General features: G+C 37.6%; 1 protein-coding gene across 3 annotated transcripts in view; it reads left to right on the top strand.

Annotated features, from left to right (window-relative positions):
• GRM5 (glutamate metabotropic receptor 5) overlaps positions 1–17210 on the top strand; it is a 265943-nt gene that overhangs the window by 196248 nt on the left and 52485 nt on the right. For all 3 annotated transcript variants that reach the window (XM_026843342.1, XM_026843333.1, XM_026843324.1), the window contains exon 3: positions 9569–9804. In XM_026843342.1, the coding sequence (XP_026699143.1) occupies positions 9569–9804 (236 nt within the window). The remainder of the gene's footprint in view (positions 1–9568; positions 9805–17210) is intronic.

Below are 17210 nucleotides of genomic sequence, written 5' to 3'. Positions count from 1 at the left end.
CCCCCCCCCCCCACCCCACATATTAACCAAGGAAATTTACCTTTGCAAGACTGGCAGCCCTTTGCAGAAGAGCGTGAGGACTCTAATATTTTTAGAGCTTTTAAGATATAGGGAAAATAAAAATCTGAAAGAGCAGAGAAATGTAACAAAAGGAAAGTTAAGACAGCCACTCAGTCAACAAACTCCTACACAGGTGGAGAAAAAAATCTCAAATATATTCTCAAATGTTATCGGTCAGATTTTTGGCAGGAGAGTGATTACACGTAGGCAGAACAGCAGTTTCCATCACCATTATGTGGCCTGCAAACAGATATTTGCATAACAAAAAAAGACTAGTCTGCAGCCTAATGAATGTACTCATTAACTGTAATAGCTTTAGCTATAGATTGGAGGGGGAGGGACTTCAGAGAAAAAGAAATCAGCTCCACTGATCCCAAGATACCGATGCATTTTCAGTTTAGAAAATAAGTGGAACTGTTTACAAAAGGGAGGGTGAGGAATCTATTTTTGTTGTACAATGTATCTCTCAGTATTTTGTCTAATCTTAGAAACAGTGGTTTAGAAATGTGTGCTGAACATTCCAGGCAGTTTTCCCAGGGATCCTAAAGCTGCGTTACTCAGCTCACTGTTGCAGACCCATGATATTTCACTGATCACAGTTTGTCCAGAGCCAGTAACTGGAAAGTTTCTTTTGATATAGTGAGTTACTTAATGGATCAAACTAATAGACACGTATCTAGTTTTCTATGCTGTAACCCACTGGGGTAAAAAGACAGAGCAGCATGTTAGCTGTAGAGACGACATCATGGTGAGGAGCTGTTGCAGGAACACCTCATCCAGTTGGTAGTCTAGATGTCCACCTACCTGTCTGCAGCTGGTTTAGCATTAGTCCTCTTCCCACTCCCCTCTCCCACCCAAGATTGGCAGCAACTGAGAAGAGGCCACACCACCATCCTAGGCAAGGAAACTCAAGTGGCATCAAAGGCGTGGGATCAAGGGGTATCAAAAGGAGTCTTAAAACCATAAACCGTGGCACCTTGCAGGATTTGGATGTGTTAGAGACAGTATGTACCTTTTTACTCTCAAAAAAGAAATTTTAAAAGAATCCCTGAGCCATTTCCATGAAGTAGAGAAAAAAAAAATCACATAATTTTCAAATAAAACAAATATAGCATAGAATTTGGTTTGACTAAGCTGGCTCTGTATGGAATGCATTATGTCATGAAGAATTTGTGTGCACTTTGGGAAAGACCAGTTTAAAATATTCACATTTTCGCTTTACAATTTATCATCATTTGTTTTTTAAACAATACAAATAAATTCTTAACACCACACACCCTTTAAGGAGGATGGTTTCACATTTCAACATCAGGTGTATAGAAGGCAGAAAATGTACTCAACATATTTCCCCATAAATCTTGATATCTTGATAGTATATACCTGGATCATACCTGATAGAACTTGATAGTGTCTACATGATACCTTAACAAGATATCCACGATTAACTGTTTTTAAGTGACCAGCTAACAAAAATCTCCCCACTGGCCAGAAAGTCATATTTGGAATTTACTGTTGTTTATTAGTACAATAAAATTAAAATAAGTTTATGGCCAGTTTCCTATAATGACAGAAAACGGTTGCAGTAGTTTCCAGGACTGCCAATTTGCACAGTGTCACCTGGTTGCTCTGCCCCTCTTCTACTGTCCAGCATATGCACCTGCTACATTTTGAAGCAGATTATTATTAATATTCTTCAGTTCATGGGTTGTGTATCTTTCTCTATATACTTGACTCTCAGAACAATAAAGTTCCAATTGACACTGCATGGGAAGACAACAAAAATGTAACAATCCTTGTCATTGTTTAGGAAGACTTAAAATTGAAACTGTCCTTGAAGGATATTGTGGTACTGAATGGAAGAATAATCAATCATAGTGTTTATTTAATCCCTTTGTCAGTGTAGGATTTTCTTCTTTGAAACTTCTTTAGTCCAACTGCCCTTCAAAAGTTAGAGATTTTAACTACTTCTTTGGAAGGCATCACAAGAATCTGAAAACATTAATTGAAGTCAACATAATAAAGAAAAATCCTATAGTTGACATTTAAGTAACGTCATAAAGAATATAAAAGACCTGTATCATTTAAAAATAAAAGCCATGTCCGTTTAGTATGTAGGTATATCAACCTGTGCAATCACTTTGCTGTTGTTCAGATCTGATGTCTTATCATTGACTAAATGTCATCAGAGTTCCAGTTCCCCTGACTGCAGTGATTTGGATGACAAAAGTAACAGATCTTACATATAGGGCCAGTTGCTGATACGGATATTCAAAACTGAGTGAGTGGCCTTAAACTGCCAAACCCGTGTTTACTTCAGACTGTTGACCAAAGTGTCTAATTAGGAACCATAGAATTTCTGTTTTAAAAACACAAAGGATTGTCTTAATTATACTGAGAGAGATAGTGTTATTGAGGGAATATATGTAAAACCCTTCTTTCAACATCCTCCCCCGCCAAAAAAGACAAACCAGTATCTTTTTAATTTAGAGTAATTTTGAGAAGACTGTGAATTTTAAAAGCAATAGAAACAAGACTTTCTAGTTCTGAGAAAAATGCCTTTTCATTTAAAATATTTTGACCATGTAAAATGTTAGATAGCTCTAATCAAGAGAATTTTTCCCCACTGCTTTCACCCTGTGCATGGGGGAGTGTTTTTCCACATGGTTCATTTCAGTGCTTGATCTCTAGAGCAGGAATCCGGATTCTGCTGGCCACAGGTGTGTGACCCACTGCACACTCCTGCACACTCCGACTGCATCATTGGAATTAACTGTGTGTACAGTCAAACACATAATTAATCCTAAATCAATTTCTGTTGTTTGTTGATGCTTACCATAGCAACTGCAGAGAGAAAAAAAAAAAAAAACAGTAACAAGAAAGGAAGTAAGGTAAAACATCATGAGAAGCTGGGGAAACTGTGAGGGAGGGGTGTTATTTTAAATTTCTTTACATTCATTCTCTAATCCACTGGGTTTTATACAATCATTATTCCTGGACATATGTGAAAGCTCAACATAAACTAATACAAATACAGGGCAGAGTGGATGCTGCCAAGGCAGGGTCGTTTATATCAGACAGATGTTTGTCTATCTTATTCTCTGACACCGCCAAGAGTCTCCAAGCTATTCCATTTCTTCATACTCTTTACCATGAGAAATATTTTCCTGATGTCTAAAATGAGTCTTTCTCCTTCCAGTTTAAGTCACGAATGCTTACAGCAACATGATAAATTATGATCTTTTTGCTGCTGCTTTTTATGTATCTGAAGACAGTTGTCACATCTCTCCCCTAGTATTGCATTCGGTTCTTTAAGCTATAAATCTTCAGCTAATTCAACCACATCTGTTTTCTAGGTCATCTTCCCACTTTTTGGTTGACCCTTTACCTCTGTCACTAGCCACTGTCTTTTCCTTTTGTGACGTTTGATACTAAAAGCTGTCCTGGATTTGTCTTTAGTAGCTTTCTCCCTGTAGTGAACTGCAGGCCAACACTTTCCTTACTCTTCCTCTCACAATAAAGTCGTTAGAGAATTGCTGTCTGTTACTTCTGACGTCCCTTGGTTGTTGCAGCTCGTTTTGTGCCTTGACCTTTCTCATTTTATCACTATCTAATGTTTTTTCTTTCACGTTGATCCTTGAAAATCTGAACTTGCTTCTCCTTTTCATGTATTTCCACACTGAGACAGGCACACTAATATCTTACTATATTTCCTATCCTTCCTCTGCATGGCACTTTTTAATTAAGTAGTTCTTAATTCTTCAATTCCTTAGACGTATCCTTACAAGAGATCTAACCTTAAAATTTTCTAGGCTTAGAGAAGTCTGATATTTTTCCTCTTTGCTCTTTCAAAACTCACAAATGCTATTTTTCGTGGTTATTCTCACCCAATTTGCATATTGTTTTAATCTTCTCAAGCAGTCCCCACTTACTGATTAAACACCTACAGAAGACCCTCCTCTCTCTTGTCACTAGGAACAGTCTGCGTTCAAGTAGAAACACCTAGGTTTTCCAAGAATTTGACAGACAAACTACTGCATTCCTCTGCTACCCCTCATTATCACTAAGCCTGTGCTTTGGAGAATGCTCTGATAGTGGCTCACAAAAAGCTTTCTCCACATCAATAGTGGCTCACAAAAAGCTTTCTACACATCATGTTTCAGATTTGATGGCATTAAGCAGACACTTACCATAAAAGGGCCCATATGCTTTTCACTGATAAGCATGACCCGTAATCAATAGCCCTAATTCCTTCCATGTTCTGCATGTCTGAACATGTGACTAAAAACCTCCCTCGTACTCCATTTGCCTGCTTTTCCTGAACCCATTAAATATTTTTTATATTATCTATTTATTTATGTGTGCTTAATGATCTCTTCTGAGCAATTGTGGTCTCACACAAATCTTTCCATGAAATTAAGATTTCAACATTCTCTTATCTAGTTTAAGATGGCAGTAGTTCTCTTTGTCCTGCTTACAGTGGTGTGCAGCTCTAAACATTTGCTAGTCCTGTAGAAGGCATCAGTTAGCTCTGCAAATCCCTGTCATCCCTGACAAGCAGATTGATATCAGTGGCATACTCCATGGTGTTGATCATCATGCTGCTTACCAAGTAGATGTGGAGATGTGGAGCAGTCTTGGGGAAATGTCCATCTTGTCTTTTTGAAGACGTGGAATTAAATGCTCAGGACATTGTTGACAGGGATTGACTAACTGCTCCTCTTTGTAAATGTTTTTCAGGAAGGCTAGCAATTTCTTGACTGTACTGTATGAGACGAAAGCAGCCATCACCATCATCCATATTGAATGGTCTTTATAATCATTAAGTGTTTTTCTGATGACGTCTTCATAATGCTTCAGGCATGTGCTTGCTCCTGTGCTGCTCTTCACCTGAATGTTCTCCTGCCTCCATGGTGATTCTTTACAGAAGAAACAAAAAGACTTCAAACAGGTGGAGATTTCTTTATAACAGATGCAGTCCTGCATTTCATCTTTCTTGGGTATCAACACTTTATTGTCAAAGATTGCTTCCTCTTCTTTCCACAATCCCTCTACATGATAGGCAACGTGTCTTGAAGACGACACAACAGAGCCCCTCACCTGGGGAAGCTCTTATTGGTGCTGACTATTTCACATAGAATATGGGAAAGCAAAAACCACAGGAAATCCAGGAAACCACAGCCAAGTTTCTCAGATTTTACCATAGCAGTCATAAGCCTAAAAAGTCTGCACCTCTATCTTCTATGTACATACCGTCCTACTTGTTCAGGCATGCTCAGCTAGAGGAGTGTGAAGACTTATTCCCTATCATCAGTATCCAGGGTTGTGGGGGAGGAAGCGAGCAGAGTGCTCATGACCTGTGATCACAGTTGTGCAACCCAGGCATTTAAATAGGGTCTCATTTGCCTTTACTTTTCCTTTCAGATGTTTAAAAGTAATTGTATGTATAGTAATGATCTAAAATGGAATTATTTTATTCTGTTGATATTTATTCATTGTTATATTTATTCATTAATAAATGTAATAAACATTGGTGTCTCTGTTGTGTCATTTATTGGAGCCTTTCTGTGATATAAAACTATGTTATGGTTTACTGTGAGTAAACTAAACAGACCTTTAACAAAGGAGCAGAACTCTTCCCATCTGTTTGCTGAAGGATATTTTTTCACTAAAATCTCCATCTCTCTGGCATATCCTTCAAAAAACAGTATCTGGGACAATGTACACACGCAAATAAATCTGATAACAGATACAGAACATTATTATAATGGCCCTCATAATTCAAGTTCTCTTCCTAGTACTACAACAGTAAAAGCCACTTTTCCCTTTTTCCTTCCTTCTGTGATTTCTTATTCAGTGCACAAAAATTTTCTTAAATGTTATTTTGAGGGTTTTTTTTAGAAACGTCATTAACAATGATATATTTTGTATGGTTATTATTTCGTATCACACCAACAGTCTTTAAGGAAAATGCATCATTCTGACAGACAACAATATAAACACAAAAGAACTGGATGAGGGGAAAACACATCATGATCCTGAAAGACAATTCCCCACTGTGTTGAATGTGAGAGCAATATTGAGGGCAGCCAGATCTGCGCATGTCATAGTCCTCTTACCTTGTCGACAGCTTTCTACCCTGTCAAGCTGATGAATGAAGTATATGAATTACTGCATACACCTGACATATTTCATCAAGGGGCTTTTACTTTTGGTGCTGCGGCTGTGCACCTACTGCTTTCTTTCACAGCAAGGTTTCTTCACACACAACTCTAAGTCTTGCTGTGGTCACTTTAAGGACATTTGCCCTTTGGTTAAAAAGCAACAACATCTATGTCTAATAATCAGAATCACTTAATCAGAATAAAACTGGAAAGCACGGTGTCCATGCAAGGGAGAAAAAATGAACTTGTGTAGTGATCTGTTAAGGATATCCATGTCCCATTTATCTGGTGGGACAGTTTCATAATCATTATTGGATTACTGTTAACCTGGACTTATTTTATTACCTGTGAGGAAGATGTTCTTAAGCACTTGTTCACCTAAATATCCTATACACCCCACTGCTAACATAAAGAACCATTTCTCATCAGCATGCAGTCCTGCTCTGCGTTAGCGGTAACGTATGCATCTCGCCACTTCTGTGAGTGAGAGTAGAGATTATACTGGATTTCATTTGGAGCTCTTTGTCACAGCCAATTTCTGGTGCCAGAGCATCTTTCTTCAGTTGAATCAGTAGATTTTAGCAATGGGTAATACCATTTGAACCTGTTATAATGAGACCACTAATGGAATACAATGATAATGCCACCTACTACAGTAAAATTAAGCCATTAGGAGAAGAAAGAAAGTCTAAGGAGGGACAGGCAGGACTACGAAACTAAGCAAATATCTCCCTCTCCGTTCCCTTCTCCCTCATCTTCACCCCCTTTACTGAGTTCAGAGGATGTCACAGGTCTAATAACAAAAATACATCTGTATCATCCTGTCATTGACATCCCATAAGTGTTGCTACTCTACTGTGGATGCAGAATTTAAATATCACACACTAACAGTGCTCTTTTATATTCTTGCAAGCCTGTTTTCCTACTCCACTTTCACTGGCCTTTAGATATTAGTTTAGCATTTGCTTTGCCACCTTGTCTGTCTGATGCTTTTTTATCTCTACTTTGTTTTCTCTACAATACACACTGAGTACATCTTTTATATAACACTCCTGAAAGCTTTTTTTACCCAAAAAGCTAAGCTGAAATACATACTTGAATGAAAAGCAGCTCTGTTGAATTAAGAAGTGCTTCTGTGGAGAAGTTGAGAAGAAGGATTATGTAATATGAAGCTGTTATTTCTATAATTTTTAATTATTTAAAATTACAAAATTATATCTCTGTTGCAAATCTTCCTAGAGGGAATAACTCTTCATAAAGTAGTACTATAAATTTTATAACACTCTGATGGATTAGATCTACAAAACTGTTCCTCTGAAAAATGATAAAGAAATTAATCACAAGAAAACAGTTTTTTCCAAAGAAGTTGTTTATGAGACGACTCATAAAGCTGGGGTACTGACAGCACAGCTCGAATTCTCTTTAATTCTATTTGGTTTAAAAAAAAAAACCCACACTACAGAAAACTTATCATTTCTTGCCTTCATAAAAACTGTCAGATTTTATGAGGATGGATAAAACTGCTTAAAAACTTGCCAAAGATTAAGATGAATGTTTCGAAGGTTAAATCACTCATAAATTTAAAATACCTTCTGCGACTTTTATCACAAAACAACACATAAATGGTTCTAACTCTTTGTCCAGTAAATAGTCCTGGTGGAATGTGGGGAGTGTTTGCCCGTACTGAGCCTCCTGAGTGCAGCTGGGAACAATAACACCAGTGTTCATCCCTAATTGGATCTAAGCTTGAAGGTAAATCTTCCAAGTGCTCTATTCCAGACGAATATCAGTGCCTATCTTTCTCCTTCCATGAATGTATATTTTACTCTTTTGTGCTGAGTAAATTAGTGCATTTGAAATCTGAAACATGTTTAACAGTCCCTTCATTTTCATTCCAGACGCTGGATATTATTTTTGCCCCTGGTCAAGCTGCTATTTATTGACACTGCAGCTGTGCTAATAAAATGTAGTCAAGAATCCAGGCTTCGATGAAAACAGTCTCTTGTGCAGAAGGAGTCCCTGTCTGAGGTCTTGACTTCTGCCCTGTGTCAGGACAGCTGAGTCCCCGTGTAGAGAACAGGGAATGTGCTGGGGTCCACGCGATTGCGGCAGGCTTCCCGTGTGCTCTGCAATACAGGAGCAAAGTTTAAGCCAGGCAGTGAACGATTAAAATAGAACAGAACCGTACAGATAAAGGTCACCTACATCAGTTACACTTAAAATAGTTAGGGCTAGCTTTAAACAACTCATGAAGCTTTAAAAGAAGACAAACTAAACTTATTTTTTATCCTTCAGTTATTTAACTTAGGATTTAAAGGTGTTCTCTAGTCATTAACATCAGTGCCTTTTTAGAGGGGAAAAAACTCAGAGATTCTTCTACAAATCTCTAACTGTAAAATGGGGCTTCTGAAAAACTGAAATATCATGTTCATGATAAAACAGCTGAAATCTGCAAGGCTTTAATGAGATACGTATATTTTTAGTGGAATTGAGTGAAACTTTGTCAGTACTTCCAAGAAAATCCATCGTAAAATCAGGCAGAGGGAAATTATCCTGTGAAGTTTGTGACATTTTATTTAATTTGGGTTTTCAGTCACTTCTGGCTACTTGTGGTCAGTGTTGCAAGCAGAAAGGTTAACAGAGGGGGATCAAATCTCTGTGTGTGGTAGTGTCACACAACCCTGTAATACTTCAGCCACAAGTAACCAAGAAACAGGAGCAACACATGGACCTGCACGATGTTCTGCCCAGCTTCATTGGTCATGTCTGCGGAGACGATTTATTGTTTCAGATGCAATGTCAAACTGTCTCAGCATCTGAGCTCTGAGCTGGTATTTCTTCTTGAGTAGTGTCAGGTCATTCAAAATTTGCTTCTGGCTCTTTGTGTCATGCTCCATTGTGCAGCGTAGGCATGGTCTGCAGCACAGTCCTGCCCTTCACACTATAAGTGTTGACTCAGCAAGGTCTTTTCGGGTAACAGTAGTATCAACCCAATTTCAGTAAAACACTGAATCCAAGATTTTTCTGCCCAGAGCCCAGTGAGGCTTAGTGTGATGCAGAGGTGTGCTTATACACAGCGTATTTCAGGATCTGTGATTTTAATGTTGCTTCAATTGCCTGAGGTGGAGGGTGAAGAACACATTATCTAAGTAGAAGGTGCCAATGACAAGCAAATGTAAAGGAAAGGAAAACATTGGATTCTACTAGAAATATTACAGGTGCTTCACTAAACTCCACTCAGAATCTCAGGTGTGGGTGTGTGCTCTTAGGTTTCAAGTTTCATTTTTAAGAAAGTTCGTTTCTTATTCCCGTGAATGGTTAATGTTGTCTCTCATTTATCCCTGCAGTGATGGCTGGGCAGACAGGTACGACGTGACAGAGGGGTATCAGCGTGAAGCTGTTGGTGGAATAACGATCAAGCTCCAGTCTCCTGACGTGAAATGGTTTGATGATTACTACCTACAGCTTCGGCCAGAAACCAATCACCGAAATCCATGGTTTCAGGAATTTTGGCAGCACAGGTTCCAGTGCCGGTTGGAAGGGTTTTCTCAAGAGAATCCTAAATACAACAAGACTTGCACAAGTAAGTGAATTTATTACTTCTGCTGTATAAACCAGTGTGACTGAAGGTCTGGTGTACACAGCTCATGTTGGACTGATGAAGCCTGGTCTGGTGGAACAATAAGTGGAGTTAGAAGGAAGAAGGTTGGAACTGCAATCCTTGCTCTTTCCAAAATTATGACAACCGCAATTTAAAAAATATTCAGATCTCTTAAAGAGACAAATAGATAGTAACTCAGTACCTAACTACTTTCTATATTCGACAAACCTGATGCTACTCTACCTCCATAGGCATCTAAACACTTTCAAAAATGTTGTAATGCAAATTTCAATGTTTATATTCTGAAACAGAGCTAATCATACTGCTTTAGCTCACAGGAGTAATGAGAGAGTTAATACCCTAAAAGTTATGTGAAGTCCCTATGGTAATGATGATTATTTGTGTACTTCAGATAGAAGACTAGCTGGTTTGAAAGATTTCATTAGGTTTTCTTTCAGCCATGAGTCATTTCAGGAAATGCCATTTTGAGCTGATCTTTTTCATTAAATTGTACTGATTTTAGCAGAAACTGCCACATTTTGTCATTTTTGCAGAACAGTGGCAAAAATTATTTTTCCCAGAAAGATGTGGTGCATTTTTCTGTTAGGTTTGGGGTTTTGGGGGGTTTGGGTTATTTTGGGGGTTTTTTTTGGTTTTTTTTGTTGTTTTGTTGGGTTTTTTTTTTTAATTACTTCTGTTATTTACCCTTTATTTCATGAGATTCCAAGCAGTACCATGACAAAGGGGCATCCTGCCAGTGCTGGGGCATAAGGTGCTGTCGTGCTGGGCATTAGCCCAATCACAGCTCTACACTCCAAGGGACCTTCCCTCCTAAAAATGTCAATATCTTCCACACATCCGTAAGACCAAGAAATGGCTTTAAGGATTGAAGCCTTGGATTTACATAATGCAAAACCCCACCTAAGTCCCACTTAACGTTCATAAGTCTTTCTTTAGATTCAGGCAAGGTCGCAGAGGAATTTTCTGACTGAGATGGAAATTGAATCTAGGAACAGCAAAATCTCAGTGTATACCTCCAACATTCAACTGACTTTTCTTTATTATTTTTCTTCTGCTACCCTTCCAACACAGCCTAACACAATTTTTATTTGCACCATTGACAGGTACCACATATTGAGCAGTAAACTTCATTGATTTCCTCATAATAATGTAGATCTCTTTCCTGAGATGTCAATTCAGTGGGCATGACTGAATACAGGCTAATAAAGACCTGGTTTCTATCACTGTACTATGTTAGCAATGACATTTCAACTTGACTTTTCTAGTTGTTTTTTTTTTTTTGGGGGGGGGGGTTGTTTGTTTTTGGGGTTTTTTTTAACTTTTCATGAACACTGGGAGAATCTAATTTCTGTTTTATATGAAAAATCGGGAACTGTGAAATGTAGGTACCTAGAGAGTCTTTTATAGTGCCTAAAATACAATTCACCTCCACAAAAAAAATCATCTCAGAGGTACAGAGAGATCCAGTCATGGATATGAGACAACTTAATCAAAAAGCTTGAATAGCTTGGTTTGAAGAGCAATCACCACTAGAAGGTTTCCCACAAGATCCTGAATGAGCCATAGCTCAGATAGGTTCCCAAAACCTAGTAATGTCAAACACACAAAGAAATGTGCAAGAGTCACAATCTGCTGATTTGCAAATCATGAACAGAGAAAAGGACTCATTTCCCAAATAGATTGTTCTAATTACTTTTCCTTCAGATTTATTGTTGTATTCAGTGCTGGGCATGATGGCTATGGTAAAAGAATGAAAATCACATTACAGTAGCTTTAATCCTTTCTTGTTGCTGTAGGATGGCAAATGTTAATTCAATTGTGAAGTTCCCCAGATTAACAACACTACCCCCAGCAATCCATTAAAACTGCCCATTTAATCAGGATTTTCACACAGAGAGTTGTTAGTCATCACGTTACTCAAGTTTTACAATTTTGATTTTGATCTAGACCATCTGTCAAAGTTCATATAAAGGAAATTCAAAAGCTGACATGCAGATTTACTCAATGACAATTTATTGTGTTGTAAGTGCTAAGACACCTGTGCTGGTTTTCTCCTAATAGCCCCCAAAAATAAGCAAGGATGTATGATATAAAGTGAAGAAATACTGAAATTAGACAACTTTGTGGATTTATCATCAGGAAAGAAACAAATGTGTTCTCTGAGAATTGCAGAAATGAGAGATATTATTGTTGGGATTTTAACCTCAAAATTAACATGAGTTTTTGAGACTATCATGGTAGCTTTTGTTCCTACCTCATTTTTATCTCCCATATGACTTTGAAAATCATGCCTTTATATCAGCTCCTGGATTCATATTTGGTTTCTTAACTTTGAGCACTCAAAGTTTTGAGTCATATATTCCCTCAGTTCAGACCTCACAATTGTAAAGATGATACATGCCCTTGATGGTCACAAGCATTACATAGACTGTCCTGACAGTTTCTGCACAATAATGAATATATTAAAGCTGCTCCAGATTTATCCTAATAAGAAAGCAAGTCTGTGCCCTTTATCTTAAGTTTATTCTCTTCTCCAACTGCTACATTAAAAAAAAAAATATGCTAAAGGTGTTTCTTAGGATTCCAATTAAAGAGATTGAGTTTGCTGAGAAATTCTGGAGAGAAATAAAAATCTCTTTTGCACCAAAAGGCAAGCCATTCTTTACTTCTTGAGATAATGATAAAAAGATAAAGCTCATTGGTGTTGATAGATGAAGTCATTATTAAATGAAGGTCTCTATATATAAAGCAATAACCATTACTTCAGTGCAAAAAAAAAAAAAAATTCTCCACTATTATGAAAAAATAAACAAAGGTTAACAGTATAAACAACTTATTTAAACAGCAAGAAAATAAGCACAAGGAGATATGGCTGAAATCTGAATAGACAGTTGACTTCACCTATGACCTCAGTTGACTTCACCTATGACCTAGGTACAAATTTAGTTAAAATATTGTACTTACTTTGCTCGTCTCGGGCTAGTAAAATGGTAGGTCACATCTACCTCCATGACTGGAAATACGTGGTCACAAGTCAATGAAGCCAGTTCTAGCAACTTGTGAGGGTTTTTTCATTTTTTTTAATACGAGCTATCCATAGACAGTGCCAAGCAGGTATTATTATGCAATGAAGACATGATTTAGTAAGATATGCATAATAAAACCATGAAAAGCCAAATAAAGAGAATCCAAAAAACCAATCCAAAATATATTTTTCTCCATTCATTTCTAAAAAGACTCCATCCTTTCACATACACTTAGTTCACACTGAGATGAAAATTTTAGCATCAATCCCACTTTTCATTTGCAGATTTGAACATACTTACTTAATCTAAATGGGTGTCAGTGCTGTTGCTAAGTACATTGATTTTCTGCCCAGCTGGAGCACTACAGAAAGTGAGAAGTTTGCAGACTTATCTGACTTGATTTTCAGAGTAATCAGTTCCATGCTACAGGAGAGCAGCTACAAGCCACCTCTGAACACCAAGAGTCAGAGCAAAGAATTTAAAACGCATCTTTAAAAGGAGTCATGTAATGGCCTCCGAACACTAGGGATTTTACAAGGGCTGGATTTAACTTCCCCTCTGGCACCTGTCAGATTTTTTTTTATTATTATCTAAGGCCACAATTCTGTAAAAATCGTAAATAGGTCTGCAAGTTGATCCAGATGAGTAACTCCATTTAACAACCATCAACTCAAATTCCTGGTACTTTTCCCTCCTAGTGAGGGTGTTTTACAAATGCATCTTAGAGCAGAAACAAAACCAAAGTATGTTGTGAACCTCTGGCTCAACTGACATTAGTGGAAAAAGTCAAGTCTTCAAAGTCACCAGGAGTAGGAGCATATATATTACATTTACCAGTCTGTTAAATGAATCCTTTTGCCTCTGCTGCTAAATGATCTTATTTTTCCCATGCTGTGTAAAAGCCAGAGGCAGAGATGGAGCAGCATTTTTTTAGGGTGTTACTTAAACACAGAGCAAAACCAGAATACACATGCCAAGTATCTGTGATCTAAGTGTAAGACAAGAAAGAACAAATAAATAGAGGTTGATGCTGATGAAGCAGTGCAAAGTCTTAGTTTGACTGGCAGAGGTTACAGACTTCAGAAAAAAAGACAATTTCATGTAAAGGAAAAATAGAAACGAGAATCTGAAGGAAGGTGATGGGGCACTTGTGCAGGTATTTACAGCAGGGTCCTGACATTAGGTACTGTGGTTCACAGTAGTGAGGTAGAAAACACAAAGGGAAATGATGGAGGTGGGGTAATCACAAAGATCAATCACAGACAGGACATAGAGGGCACCGAAAGTGAGGAAAGCAACTTCTGTTTGACATGCTGGGGAGCAAGGAGCCAGTGGTAGTGTTTATAGGGAAGAAGAACATAATGTTATGAACAGGGAAAATGAGACTTGCAGCAGAATTCTGAATGGGTCTTACCAAGAGGCAGAAATCCAAATACTCCCTTCATGATTTAACCATGTGGCTTCTCTGAGATAAAAACACTTTTTCCAAGGGTGCAAAAATTGACATAGAAGAATGACCAATATATCTCCGAGCAATTAAGAACAGGATGAAGAGTGAAATATTTTATTTGCAGAAAAGGATATTAGGTACATTTGGGATATACACAGGAAAAATTTTGCAGCTCAGGGTACAGAAGGGCACATAAAACGTAAATGCAAAAATTACCTACCTGCTTGCTGAATCTCGTCCAGCTCCAGCTACTTTTAATGAGGTCAAAAGGACCCACAGAAAGTCCCACAGTTTCAACTGAACAGAAATTTGGTTTTACAGATGGCCCTTCTGGGTTTCCAGATAGAACCAAGGAATAAAACATGACTGTCTAGTCCGCACGGCAACATGCTAATAATCGGTTGGTTAAATGTAAGCTGAAATGCCAAAGTTGGTTTAATCAGAACCTGGTTGATAAAATATAGGTAGTGTCAGAACAGAAGGGTATTTTCCGTATTTCAAGGAATGTGTCATATTTAAACCTCATATTCCCCAAATTTAGCATTCCTACACTTTTATTTTTAGATTGCAAATGAAAGAAAAACAAATTCTATTTTTTAAACAGTGAATTAAAGGACATTTTAATTCTCCTGAATATGTTCTGTCTGTCAGTCAGTTTAATACTTGATAAGGTTCATGCGTGGGCACTGGCAAGCTGGAGGATGGTCCAGCCCTCACTTTTATGGCCCACATTTCAGATCTGGAGCTCAGACACAGTTTATCACTACTCTTCCAGTGATGCTGGGTCTGGTCCAGAGATTTCCAAAGACAGATCAGATGTAAGGCATAGATCCAGGTCTGAATTTTCTAGAAAACTGATATAATCTGAGCCAGGAGCCTTCACTGACATCAGTATTTTTTTGACTCACTTAGAGAAAGAAGCAGTGTGACACTAAGACTTGATGTATGCTGTTATACCTATGTGAAAGACCCTTTGATATACTTTGATCCTGGTTTTAACCTGTAACTCAAACCCTTGAATAACTTCAGTCTTGTCTCTGCTGTTACAGAATTGATCAAACTCCTCCAAAATCTGACTACAAAGCCACGTCTATTTTTCCTTCAATTTATGCTCCCTGCCTTCCTCCTTCCATATATTAGATATATTTGATGACATACTATGCTACTGTGGTTTTGTTCTTTATATTATGATCCCTTTTCTCACTGCCTTTCTGTACCTTGAAAACTATCCGGAAGAGATTAATAACACTGTACAGGTAGACCATGTCTCTCGAGCTGTAAGAATAAAAGTAAATTATAATTAAATGTATTCATATTATATACATTTCTTACTAGTTGGATGAATTGGAGTAGCTCCTGTCATTCTTTTCTCTCAGCAGTTCGACTTCCGATATAGATTCAAATATTTAATAGATATAAGCATCTTTGCAAGTCCAGAAAGTTTTATGCCAACACTTAGTATGCTTTTGCATCAGTAGTGGCTGTGTTTCATAGGAATTTATGACCAAAGAAATTGAATTCTGTAGAAGGTGAAAGGATTGTAATGTTATTAAGAAAATGGTGTGAAGAAATAGATATCTGTTTACTTACCTACTCCTAGGGCTTACTGTCACTGTTACTCTTTTTGCTGATTTTACTGAACTTGACAACAGAAGCCAGTCTTCCACCGGTTTGTAGGTACCCAAGGATGCAGGTCAGACTCCAGTCAGATTTGTGAGAGCTCTGAACACGCCTCACTCATGCAGGTTTAAGCAGACATAAAACGCCAAAGTCAACTACGTACTTGGAAAAAATCTTTTGAAAGTCCTCTCTGCATTTTAGGACACTGAATTTGGTCCCTCAGTCATTCTCAAATTTAACATTTTAGTGATAATCATCACATAAAATGTAACAGTGCTAGTACTGGCTTTCAGTTGCAAAGAGTGAAAGTTAGAGCTGGTCAAGGCATTTGGTGAGTGGATTGCACTGGAAGATATTTGCTTGTCAAATTTGAAAAATGTTCCATAGCAACATGTTGATTCAATGGAACACACTTTGAAAGAAAAGCATTGACATGAGTCATTTATTATTTTCTCATTTTGATAACACTAGTGTTGATGTTTTGGTGGGGTTTTTTTTCAAGTTTATAATTTGCTTTTACATTGTTTCAGAGTTATGCTATGTTTTTTGTCTCAGCATCAAAAAGACATTTTCCAGTATTGCCAGATATTATTTTTTTCTCTCAGAATTTCCTTTTCAGAAAAGATAAAATCCAATCTTGAGCTTTTGTATTCATTTTGAATGGAAAATGACATTTGAACTACATTAAATTTCCCCTGGAAAAGAAAATATCTCTGTTCTTCAGTCCAAGAGCTTGTAAGAAATTAAATTAGGAAAATAAATAAATAAATAAATAAATAAATAAACAAACTATTACATTTTATATTTAGCAGAAAAATATACCTAGAACCCTGCAATTAACAGAGAGCTTAAAGTTACTTTTTTCTTTCATGTTGTTTTAACAGGAAGCTGTGATGACAGATTTTGGAAAAGGTTCCAAAATAAGTCTTTTTCTGTACCTTTAAATGATGATAACGTAACTAGGCATGTACACTATGCTTTACCTTGGCTGATACATACAACCTTTCCTCTATTTTATAAGATTCCATTCATTTCTTCACTGAAGGGACACGCATGTTTCTGGGATGACTGCCTTGGTGGCAGGCATGGCATCCACAACATGCAGGTCCAGGGAAGGTTACTGATGTGTTCCCAAGGAGCACTACTGTGACAGCATGGACCCATGACAGACCTCAGAAGTCACACACCATATTCTGCAGCAGACAGGCACTACCACGACTTTGTTGCAAAGATTAGCCTATTGTCCTGGGAGGTTTCTCTGAGATATTCAT

The sequence above is a fragment of the Athene cunicularia genome, assembly GCF_003259725.1.
Source record: "Athene cunicularia isolate RWA chromosome 1 unlocalized genomic scaffold, athCun1 chr1_part1, whole genome shotgun sequence".
Taxonomy (NCBI): Eukaryota; Metazoa; Chordata; class Aves; order Strigiformes; family Strigidae; genus Athene; species Athene cunicularia.
The sequence above is the reverse complement of the archived record's forward strand: the minus strand, read 5'-3'. Positions and strand labels throughout refer to the sequence as shown.